General features: G+C 47.2%; 1 protein-coding gene across 1 annotated transcript in view; it reads left to right on the top strand.

Annotated features, from left to right (window-relative positions):
- The window catches only part of ADAM11 (ADAM metallopeptidase domain 11), a 92,513-nt gene that overhangs the window by 9,824 nt on the left and 70,116 nt on the right, over positions 1–12,573 (top strand). The window contains exons 3-4 of the mRNA XM_088470668.1: positions 7,183–7,259; positions 8,007–8,070. Coding sequence (XP_088326794.1) covers positions 7,183–7,259; positions 8,007–8,070 — 141 coding nt within the window. The remainder of the gene's footprint in view (positions 1–7,182; positions 7,260–8,006; positions 8,071–12,573) is intronic.

Consider the following 12,573-nt stretch of genomic DNA (forward strand, 5'->3'; position numbering starts at 1 on the left):
CCGCCTCTTGAGCATTGATCACAAGTTCTTAATGAAATGCAGTGTTCTCCCCAGAATTTTTTTACAGCCGGGTGGCATCAAGAAGTAGCCGGGTGGGGGCCTTCGCAATTATGCGTGCGCCGGGAAAAGGGGGTATCTCCCTTACCATTCCAGCCCGACAGGTCTCAGGCTGCTCCCCCACTGGTTCTCAGTCAAAAGTGGCCATTATGCAGTGTCCCCTGTAGTTATCTCCATATGCAGTGCCCCCTGTGTTTGTGCCCTTTATACAGTGTCCCCTGTAGTTTTCCCCTTTATACAGTGTCCCCTGTAGTTTTCCCCTTTATACAGTGTCCCCAGTAGTTTTCCCCTTTATGCATTGCCCCCTGTAGTTTTGCTTTGCAGTGCCCCCAGGCTGAAGTAGTGCCCTTATGCAATGCCTCCAGACTGGTCCCTTATGCAGTGCCCCCAGGCTTAAATAGTGCCCATTATGCAGTGCCCCCAGACTGGTCCCAGCCCAGAACTTACCTTAACATGCTCGGCGCTAGCGCTCCCACTCCTGCTGTCTCGCTCTGACTGGATGTAATAGATCCAGCAGGCGTGCAGGGCAGGCTCCTCATGTCGCGGGTGACGTCATGACGTCACCCGCGCAGTGCATCACTTGGGAATGCTTGCCTCTGAAGCAATCGGAGGCTTCATTAGCCTCCGGTCGCTTCAGAGGCCAACGTTCCACAGCAGGGGTCGGCGAGGGTGACCGGGAATGCGGCAGGGGAAAGTGCCGGGCAGTAGGCTGTTTCTGCGGGGCGATGCGCCCGCAGAAAACAGCCTGGGGAGAACACTGGGATTAAGGTCTGGGGAGTTTCCATGCCTTAGACCCAAAATTTCGATGTTTTGTTCACTGAGCTACTTAGTTATCACTTTTGCCTTATGGCAAGGTGCTCCATCATGCTGGAAAAGGCATTGTTCGTCACCAAACTGTTCTTTAATGATTGGGAGAAGTTGCTCTTGGAGGATGTTTTGGTACCATTCTTTATTCATGGCTGTGTTCTTAGGCAAAATAGTGAGTTAGCCCACTCCCTTGGCTGAGAAGCAACCCCACACATAAATGGTCTCAGGATGCTTTACTGTTGGCATGAGATAGGACTGATGGTAGCGCTCACCTTTCCTTCTCCGGACAAGCGTTTTTCCAGATGCCCCGAACAATCTGAAAGGGGATTCATCAGAGAAAATAACTTTACCCCAGTCCTCAGCAGTCCAATCCCTGTACCTTTGCAGAATATCAGTCTGTCCCTGATGGTTTTCCTGGAGAGAAGTGGCTTCTTTGCTGTCCTTCTTGACACCAGGCCATCCTCCAGAAGTTTTCTGTGCGTGAATATGCACTCACACCTGCCTGCTGTTGTTCCCGAGCAAGCTCTGCACTGGTGGTGCCCCGATCCCGCAGCTGAATCACCTTTAGGAGACGGTCCTGGTGCTTGCTGGACGTTCTTGGGCGCTCTGAAGCCTCCTTCACAACTATTGAACCTCACTCCTTGAAGTTCTTGATGATCCGATAAATGTTTGATTTAGGTGCAATTTTACTAGCAGCAATATCCTTGCCTGTGAATCCCTTTTTGTGATGATGACTGCACGTGTTTCCTTGCAGGTAAAATCCCTCTTTGCCATGACAATGGACTTAGGGCCTGATTCAGAGCCGGACGCTATTTGCCAACGGTCGTTCAGAAAAAGGGGCCGGCTATTTAAATTGAGCGCTCGCTCTTTGCAGTCTGTTGACGCCTCTATGTCTGAACGAGCGAACGAAACATGCGCTCGCTATTTTGTAAAGACTCCCCCTGGCCGCTCGCATCATACGTCATCTCCGCTATTTATCAGATTAATCAAGTACATCGAAAGGCGTCTGAACTGCTCGCAGTGCTTGTGGTAGGTTTTACTTCCCGCAATCACTGCAAGCAGTTCAGGCTAAAAGACATCCAAGTGACGTGGTCGATGACGCTGCTTTGTTAATTATGCACTCCCATTAAACTCCCGTTTTGACCGTTTGGCACGCCTGCGTTCGGATCTCCACTCCCCGTTTTCAAGCACCTTCCCCTGTTACCACCCACAAACGCCTCATTCTGTCACTCAAATTAGCAGGCCCTCGCTGTTTTGCGAGCACAGGATTTCTGACCGCAATGACTGGTTGGCGCATGCGCATTACGACGCATGCGCAGATGTGCGAACTTTGCTCGGAGCGAGCGAGCGAGCGTCCGCTTACGAGCGGCTCTGAATCAGGCCCTTAATCCCAAAAACAAAATTTCCTCTGCATTTCAGCCCTGCCACAAAAGGACCAGCTGACATCAGTGATTCTCTCGTTAACACAGGTGAGAGTATGGACGAGGACGAGGTAATCATGGTTAACAGAGGAGGAACAATGATTTGAAGCTCCACCCTCCTTTTAAAGCTTCCAGTCTGTTATTCTAACTCAATCAGCATGACAGAGTGATCTCCAGCCTTGTCCTCGTCAACACTCTCACCTGTGTTAACGAGAGAATCACTGATGTCAGCTGGTCCTTTTGTGGCCCGGCTGAACTGCAGTGGAAATGTTTTTGGGATTAAGTTCATTGTCATGGCAAAGAGTGATTTTGCAATTAATTGCAATTTATCTGACCACTCTTCATGACATTCTGGAGTATATGCAAATAGCCATCATAAAACCTGAAGCAGCAGATCTTGTGAAAACCAATACTGGTGTCATTCTCAAAACTTTTGGCCATGGCTGTACAATGCTGAGCTTGCTGGTATTTAAAAGCAGGGGTGGGGCTACGATGACGTAATTCAACTGGAATCATATCATTGGCCGTCTGGACCGCCCACTTCATTCGGGAAGTGGGTGGCGTCCGGCAGATGTGGGCTGATCTGGGAGACTAGAAAACTCTTCCGGGCGGCTGAGATCAACACCTAAGATTCGGGAGCTTTCCATCCATTCTGGTAGAGTAGACAAGCCTGATCTGAACCCTAATATATATATTAAAATAAATAAGAAACTGTTTGATTATAATACCTCACATCAGAAATGTCTTTCATGGATGTTATAACTTGGTTCTTTATACACTGAAATAACAGAGAAATCAGAATTTCAGATTCATTGTCAGAACACGAAGAACTTATTTGAAGCATAATCTTGTGCTAAACACGCTCGCGCACAGGAGCATCATGCCAACGTATTAATGGTGTGTTCCATTAAATCTCCTGTAAGTCAAGAAGTGTACAGACCTTTGGTGTTGTCACCTGATGAAAACCACTCCATATGCAGGATGATGCTGTGAATGTTGCTACCAATTGTGTCATACAGCTTTCTCATTATGCTGGGCTAAGTGCCAGGCCACAGAATTGTAACAGGAGAATGTGTGACAACAACCACATGTCCTCTCTTGTGCACCCAATTCCTGTCCTCATTAAAAGCTTGCCATTTTTCACATTCACAGGGGAAGTTTATGCTTACAGAGCAGAAAAAAACACTAGGTCGTGTACCAAACCTGCCCAGGTTGTCAGTATTACGTGTCCAATGCCGAAACAATACCCGGATACAGATTTCTGCTTGTGTCCATGTAACTCCCTTGTGCATATGCACAGGATCCCATGACAACCAATAATACATGAACTGGGATTAATTGGTGCAAGTTCGAATATTTCTTCCTTTGCTGCAATGGCTTTTCTGTTTTCCTTTGATATGCACTATCTTTTCCTCCTATATCTTTCTCCTGTTTTGTCCTTCTTTTTTCACTTCACCTGAGCCTAGATTGGAAATTGTTGCTCTGTGTCCTGGGTAGACTTTAGCAAAAAGATGTTTTAATAAAGTCAAAGGACATTGGCTGAACACAGTTTCTATTGAAAATGTATTTTGTGATGAATAAAACAAGAAATGTATGGATTGCTTAAGCAGTGGTGGCATTTATTTCTTACTAGCTGGGATACCGGGCGTTGCCCGGGTTGAAGAATAGACCTTGAAGTACATATGCAGGCTTAATTTTTTACATTGCACACCAACATAGGAGAGCATGGCATATGAAAATGTGCTTGGAGGAAATTAGTAACTGTCAGTGCAGGTGCAGTGTGACAGTTGATCCTCCGACTGATTGCTCTTCCGTTGGAGCTCTGCCTGCCCCCCACTGGTACATTTCAGACTGTGCGTTCAGATCAGTGCAGTTTTAAGCACTGGGAGACACCCTGAGCCAACTTGCTCAGCCAAAATTTCAAATCCGATCTTAACCAACTTGAAACATAGCCAAAAACTTAATCCTGGTCAAACGACACCACTATACCTAATTTGGTGGAGCTAGGTACAAAATTCTGGCCGTGCATATAGGACAGACGACACACACACACACACATTTTCACAGTTTCTCACTTATTATATAGATATCACACAATCATTTTTGGGAACTACCATTTATCTGGCCCTCTAGTTTTCATTGAAGTGAACATATTTTAGGGATCATAACTAAAATTTAAGGATTATCTAGGATTATTTATTAACATTGGCATTGCCACCCCAGAGAAAACCCTGCTCAAATAGAGGGAATTTTGCTAAGCTAGAGATGAGAAATTGTCTGCAGCCCACCTCTTCTGCAATGGATCTAATCATAGTTCCAAACCTACAAGTAAGTATGTGTATATCATATGTTCAACACCACGAGAAAGCTGCTTGTTTTTATTTTTTACATCCACATGTGTCATAAGCCAACGCCATTATGTCTATTTTAGGATTGCCATCAAACAGAAATCATGATTCCTTTACCTAACATTGGGCCTGAGTCAGCAAGCACTGCAAAGGAGAGAACGCACGCGCTTGGCCGATGTTTTTGTACTGCGTATGCATCGCACTGCTTGTGCGCAAACTAGCCAGTGCGATCGGGTAAGCGCAAGCAGACTACATGCAGCATGCACGCAGACCCCTTTCGATATTGATTAAAAGGAGGTGACATTTACGGGTGGTGATGGGGGATGGTCGGGCAAATGCAGGCGCGCCTGTACGTTGGGATGTCGTTTTAGGGACATCCATAATTAAGCCAGTGCGGCGAAGAACGCAGTGATGAGACTCCGTGCACACAGGAAGTTGCCAAGATCCTGCGCGAGGTCTGGTAAACCGCTATTATGCAAATGTGGTCGATGTTTCTCGATGTTACCGATGTTTACACTATCTTGCGTACTGATCAGGCTTTGAGTAAAGGGAGATGGGAGGCTTAATATAGGGCTGGGCATCTGCACCTTGTCATGCTGTCTTAGTGCGTATGCATTGATTAGCATATCCTCGCAGCGGACGGGTTCGTGCTTTCTCTCCTTTGCGTTCCTTGCTGAATCAGGCCCATAGGGCATTGGCATTACTGGAAGTAAATACTCTTAATTGCATTTATACTTCAAACTAAAACCATGCTGACTGGCAGGCTCTCTGGGCAGTACATTAATAATGTGTACTTCACAGATGGGTCTATACTCAGTAGAGGAAAGTACTGCTCCTGATCTCTGGCTTTAGCTAATTAGTCATTCTTATATCTTACCTACTGCAGGAAGGCCACAAGAGGGCAGTGTCCTTTTTCTGCAAAACACTGAAGAATTAGTTACTACTGAGACACCCTCACTAAAATTGGCTATGATTATGATTTTGTACACAATATGTTTTTGATGCAAATACATCGATTATCTGTCAAATATTTGTGCTGTTATGTCCACAATGTTACACAAAGTAACGCTGGGGCATACCTACAGTACTGGCACTACTGAGACCTGCCTACTAAGGCGTATGCTGGATACACACTTAACGATGTGTACCCAGCACGATGTAGTCCCCGGCGGGGGTGCCGGCATCAGCAAGTGCGTACATACTTGCCGATGCCGGCAGCGATGGAGCGACAACAGGGGCCATGCATGCATTCACCAGCATGGCCCGCTGACCATATCGCCCATCAGACATGCAGGTCCGACAGGCAGTGTCGCTGAGGACACGTGAGTGCGCGCATCGTCACTGACATAGTGGGTACACACTGCCCGATGTGGATGATATGCCAGATCGAACGACATCGTCTAGTGTGTACCCATCGTAAGATGAACAGATCCAGTATGTCATTGGGTTGGGTTCACGTTACTGCCACTGATAATTCCGGCAGTCAGAATCCCGGCAGTGTAATCCCGATGGTGGAAATACCAACGCATACAGGTATTCTATCCCTAGCTCACCTTTCCTCCCCCTAATGCCTAACCTTAACCCTAATATTTACCATCTGGATAGCAGTCGTCTGGAATCTGGAGCCGGGATTCTGAGTACTATCAGGATACCTGCTCCGGGATTCTGTCAGCTGGCATTGTCTGTATCGGGATGGTGACTACGGCCCTGATTCAGAGCCGGACCATCGCGACCATCGGGCTTGCGACGAGACCCTTGTGGTAGGGTCTCGTCTGCCGCAAGCCCTGGAGTGCTTTTGGCTCTATCAGAGCCAAAAGCACTCCCACTGACATCACTAGTGATGTCAGTGGGGCCAGCCCCAGACGGTAGGCGTTCCAATGGGAACGCCTCCGTCTGGGCAGCCACGCCCCCGGCACGCCCACCAAAGGGGGCATGCTGTCAATCACCATCGACAGCACGCCCCCTTTGGTGCGAGACCCATAACGACGGCTTGGCCGTCGTTATTCGGGTCTCACGCATGCGCACGACGGAGCCGCCTCTGTCGTGCGCATGCGCACTTGGGCAACATCGACCCGCTTGCGAGCGCTCAGCGCTCGCGAGCATGTCTGAATCAGGCCCTACAACCCATTGTCATCATATAGTGTTTGCCATAATGCTGATTCAATAAAGGATTTATGTTTCAAATCTAGTGAGCACCCTGAACTTTCATATATATATATGTGGGCAGGAGGCAGACATAACCTGCAATACACATTTATTATTATTATTATTATTATTTTTATTTTTTTTATATAAAGGGTGCCACGAATGATAAGCAACACAACATGCATAACCACATATAATAACTATAAACACAATGATACAACCAAAGGCCTGATGAAGGGGTAGAGGGATGTAGTGGGTAGACTTGAAAGAAGCCAGCAATGATCTCAGACTATATTTACCAGGACTTTGATTTGCAGTCATAATAAGATCAGTTTATATCTCTCCTAGCCATGTTATTTCACATTAAAGCACACTCTTACACTATCTCTGTCACTTTATTGCAGCCAGCCCACCTCGCCATTGTCAGCTTCCTGGTGCCAGCATTCAAGAGCGAACTCATTCTGGATCTGGACCTAAACCAGTGAGTGCAAAATTATCAACCAATCTTTATCTGTTCATACTTTACTCAGCAGATACTTGGATATGTCCTAGGTGAGAGGGACAGGGGCCCTGATTCAGAGCCGGACGCTCTGACAGAGCGCTCGCTCTGAATCAGGGCCGTCCCTCCTCCTTTTTGGAGCGGCCTCCTGGCCGTTCGCATAGCTGTGGGTGACCACCCACAGCTATAGCGAGCAGACAAAATGATGGTCGCGATGGTCAAGACCATCGGGCTTGCGACGAGACCCTTGCGGTAGGGTCTCGCTTCCGCAAGCCCTGGAGTGCTCTTGGCTCTATCAGAGCCAAAAGCACTCCCACTGACATCACTAGTGATGTCAGTGGGGCCAGCCCCAGACGGTAGGCGCTCCCATGGGAACGCCTTCGTCTGGGCAGCCACGCCCCCGGCTTGCCCACCAAAGGGGGCGTGCTGTAAATCACCATCGACAGCACGCCCCCTTTGGTGCGAGACCCATAACGAACGGCTTGGTCGTCGTTATTTGGGTCTCACGCATGCGAACGACGGAGCCGCCTCCATGTGTGCAGTTCCTATATCCTACATGCAGAAATTGTAAAGTCGACTGTCAATTATAAATTGTAAAGCACAACAATATGTGCTTGCTATATAAATAACTTAATAGTAATAAATGTAATGATCATATTTTAACTTTAAAAAATATATATATATTCTTGTATTATAAATGACTGATAAAAGTGTTTCTTTCCTTCCTAGTCGTCTTTTGTCATCTGAATATGTGGAAATACATTACAGCAACCACAGCAATACTCGTGTGCTGGTGAGTGTTTCATTGTGTGTCCACTAAGGTGTTCTAGCATTAACCACAATTTGTGCCATGTACTTTTATTAAGGCTATGAAATCTTTGGGGTGTTTTTCCATAATGCTGCACTATTAAATCTATTCAATCCTTCCAGGCGACTCCTCAGTGTACTCAACAAAGTCCCATTTCTACAATTAGTGGGGACCTCTGCCGGAATGTAATGATATTTTAGTACTAAGGAAGATTTGTAGAAATGTGATGGGAACCCTATATTGGACGGTTGGCCTGTCCATCCATTCAGGATCAGGCTGCCATTCCTACCCAAATATCAGCAGCAGAGGTCCCTAGTAATAGTACGGTAACAGCTAGATCCCCTTCCGTAGATTGATCATGACGTCATCAGCAGTGTCCAACGTCATTCCCTACAATCCAAGTGGGCATAGAGGGGGAATATAACCATGTGGCGAGCGTAGCAAGCCACCGTGCCCGAAGCGTGGCGAGCGCAGCGAGCCTGCGAGGGGTTAACTTTTCGTTTTTTGGTGCACTGTGTGGGCAGGAAACTACACTTCCGCCCTCAGTGCACGTCACTTCCAGATACAATAACTGTGGAACTAGTCTTTACCGTAATAGTACATGCAATATCTGACTGCAATACACAAATGGCTACATGGCAAGAGTCACACTGGAGAGATCCCAACATATTTTCCTAGTGGGGGACCTGTAAGTATCGATTCCAAACTTGGAATGATTGGTCGCTACAGTTACCCCCCTCCCCCGCTATACAATATACTTCCCTCTAACTTACATCCTAACTGATTTAATTTTCTGCTGGATTTGTTTCATTTCTATTTATATGGGAAGCAGGTAAAGTGATCTCTAAACTGCCATAATATTAGATAGTGTGGCACAAACAAATAATTTATTTTTTTTATTACTAATTGTTTTAAATATAAATTCCAAGCAAGGGGGAGGAGACATTTCCCTGTTCCTTCCGTAGGAAGGAACACAGGAAATGTCTGTCTGTCGGCCGCACTGGGCATACACTGCCCGATGTGGCCGACAGTTACCGGGTAAATATCGCATCGGACGGGCATGATGGACAATCCATCGGTCGCCCGCACACACACTACAATTATCGGGGCGGATCGCCTCGATAATTGTAGCGTGTATGGCCAGCATTAGTAGTGTCTGTTTATTGGTTGTCAGTACAGTTGTATCCTGTGATTTGGCTGTGTCTGTGAGAGGTCGCTGAGGGGCGGGGTCAGGGCAGGACTATTGTGTGGATTTATCTGCTATTTGTTATGAAGAGAGGTCTTGGATTCTATAGTGCAACTGTTGCACCTGGCAGTCCCCACGCTGCAGCTGTTCCTCCAGCACAGGTGGCCATGCTATATACAGTATGTAATCAGAGACACAACTTGGTTAATCTTGTTAGATAAATGCAACTTGTAAGGGAATATATACGATTTACCAACGGCCGAATGGCCGGCGGTTCTAATCCCGGTAGCGGCATCCTGGCAGAGGAGGAAAATCCCGATGGTCAAAGGTAAGTATTCACTAACCTAATTCTACCCCTTAACCCTAACCCTCCCTTCGGGGTGCCTAAACCTAACCCCCCCTTCCCCGCCGCCGAAACTTGTCCCCCGGGGGGGTGCCTAACCCTAACCCCCCCCTTCCCCTAACCTAAACCTAACCTCTCGGGGGGGTGCCTAACCATAAGTCCCCCCCCCGAGAACCCTAAACCTTTGATCGGTAAGCCGGGTGTCGGGCTCCCAGCGTAGGTAAAATGACAGGCATCAGGATATAGACGCCTGTCATTTAACCCCTTGCCGGGATTAGATAGTCGGGAAGCCGATGGTCCGTCCATCGGCTTCCCGACTGCTTCCCCTTGTAAGAATCCTCTCTCTCCAAGGCTTGATACATCCCTCCCCTAGAGAGAGAAGTGAAGACTTTGCCCTTACCAACCAATCAGCGTCTGTAATTTTACAGGTTGTGCTAGATGAATGACAGATAAAGAGCCTACACACTAGACAATATGCTCCCTGAGCGATATCGTCTAGTGTGTCCCCTGGAGGCTGTGCTCAATGTCGTTCATGACATTGAGCACACCCGCTGAATGATATCATTAACGATATCGTTCAGCGCCTGGCTCTCTCCCCCATTCCCCAACATGCAGCAACTTGACAATATCGTCAGGTTGGCCTGCATGTTTACCCGATGAACAATAATGATGAACGACCCGTGGGAACGCACATCGTCGTTATCGTTCATCGTTTTGGTGTTAAAAATGGACGATAAAGTGGACGACTTAACGATATCGTTATCGTTCAGTTGTCCACTTTAATCGCCCAGTGTGTACGCACCTTTAAACGCTGATTGGTTGCTTTGCGCAACTTCTCCACTTAATTTTTCTTGAAGGAATGATACATCCCCCCCCCCAGGAGATGTATCACGCACTAGCAGGTGTACCAGGTTTTACCCAGGTAGAATTTAGATATTTGCTGTTTACATTTCCATCTTACCTCTCCAGTAACACATTAATCCTTCACCTCTATAGTAATGCATCACTGCTAAAGTAAGACCTTACCTTCCCTTACCTGTGTACTAACACATTCCACTCCCTCACCTCTGTAGTAACACATTACCCTCACTCATCTCTGTAATAACACATTTCCCTCCCTCGCCTGTGTTAAACATTCAACATTCCCCTCCCTCACCCAAGTTGTAACACATTCCTTTCCTTCACGCCGTAGTAATATATTTGACATTCCCCTCCCTCACCTGTGTAGTAACACATTTTCCTCTCCCATCTCTGTACTAACACTACACTCTACACTGTACACTTACCCCCTAACCTTGAACCCACTACTGTATGCTTGCCCCCCTAACCTTGCAAACAATACTGTGTCCTCATCCCCCTAACCCTGCACCCAATACAACCCTGCACCCAATATTGTGTCTTTATCCCTCAACACCTAACCCAATACTGTACCCTTAACCCCTAACCCTACTAGCAATACTGTACCCTTACCCCATAACCCTGCACCCAGTATTGTATCTTACCCCCAACCCTTCCTCACTATTCAAATAGGGGAGCTACACCAACTGCCAGTGATATGTGGCAGCACTTAGGATGACAGTTGGTGTATGAATGCTGACCTGTGCTACAGCCACAATGAGACAGTCAGGCAGGACATTGCACAGGGGGAGGGAACATTTTATCCCTTTTCACCCCCTTAGGAGTCAAATTTCAAACAATCCCTTCTTAGTGGGCACCTACGTCATGGAAGGTATATACTCCCCGATCTTCATGTTTCTAGGTCCAGGGGTTTGAGTGGATAGATTGGAGAGAGATAAGTGGAGAAGTTGTCCATAGCAACCAATCTGCTTCATTCATTCATTTTGCACAGCCTGTAAAATGACATAAGCTGATTGGCTGGTATGGGCATCTTCTCCACTTTCTCTCTTGAAGGTTGAACACATCTCCCCCTCTATGTTTAACCAATTAATCTGCTTGATTGGTAACACATGTGATATTTTGGACCCGTGGGAATGCTGAGGCATAGTGGGACAAATGTGGATTATCCAAGGACAGATGGGATAAATCCTGAAGTCCCCTGGAATCGGGAGAGTTGGGACACATAGAGTGTAACATGAGCGCTTACACACGGAATCGGTATGATTTACCGCCGGACCCCTGCCCGGCGGTTGGAATCCTGACAGCGGCATCCCGGAAAGAGGAGGAAATCCCAAACGTTGAAGGTAAGTATTCACTAGCCTATTTCTAACCCCCTAACCCTCCCTTAGGGGTGCCTAACCTCCCCCCCCAGGAGCCTAAACCTAACCCTCCCTTCCCCGCTGCCTAAACCTAAGTCCCCCCCGGGGGTGCCTAACCCTAACCCTCCCTCCCCCTAGCTTAACCCTATCCTCCTGGGGGGTGCCTAACCATAAGTCCCCCCCGGGAGCCCTAACCTAACCCCCCCTCCCCCCGCCGTGCGGCTGTCCGCGCCCGGCATCACTTCGATCTGGATGCCGGGTGCCATCTCCCGACGTTCGTAAAATGACAGGCGTCTAGATTTGGACGCCTGTCATTTATCCCTCACCGGGATAAAGCAGTCGGGAAGCCGGCTGTCGGGATTAGGTACGCCGGCTTCCCGACTACATACCCTTACACACAGCCCAAAAAGTTCTCCTCACAGCACCCAATTTACCATCGCAGTTACCTGCAGTTACAGTACAACCTCATATTAATATATTCACACAGGTAACTGTAGTAGCAAATTAAGTGGAAAGTTCATGAGCAGTACATTTTGTATTAGATGAAAGAGGTCATATTGGTGGGTTTGCTAACAAGACCACTGCAATGAAAAATAGTATCTTTAATGTCTAGTGATGTCAGAACTTACAAAATATAAGGCTACTATCATTCACAGTCGTTTATACATAGATTCGCACCACGACTCTATTATATGATCTTAATTACTGGGTTCTGTTGAAACTACTGACACATGGAACATTTA

This window comes from Taudactylus pleione, unplaced genomic scaffold (assembly GCF_031769625.1).
Source record: "Taudactylus pleione unplaced genomic scaffold, aTauple2 ptg000102l, whole genome shotgun sequence".
Taxonomy (NCBI): Eukaryota; Metazoa; Chordata; class Amphibia; order Anura; family Myobatrachidae; genus Taudactylus; species Taudactylus pleione.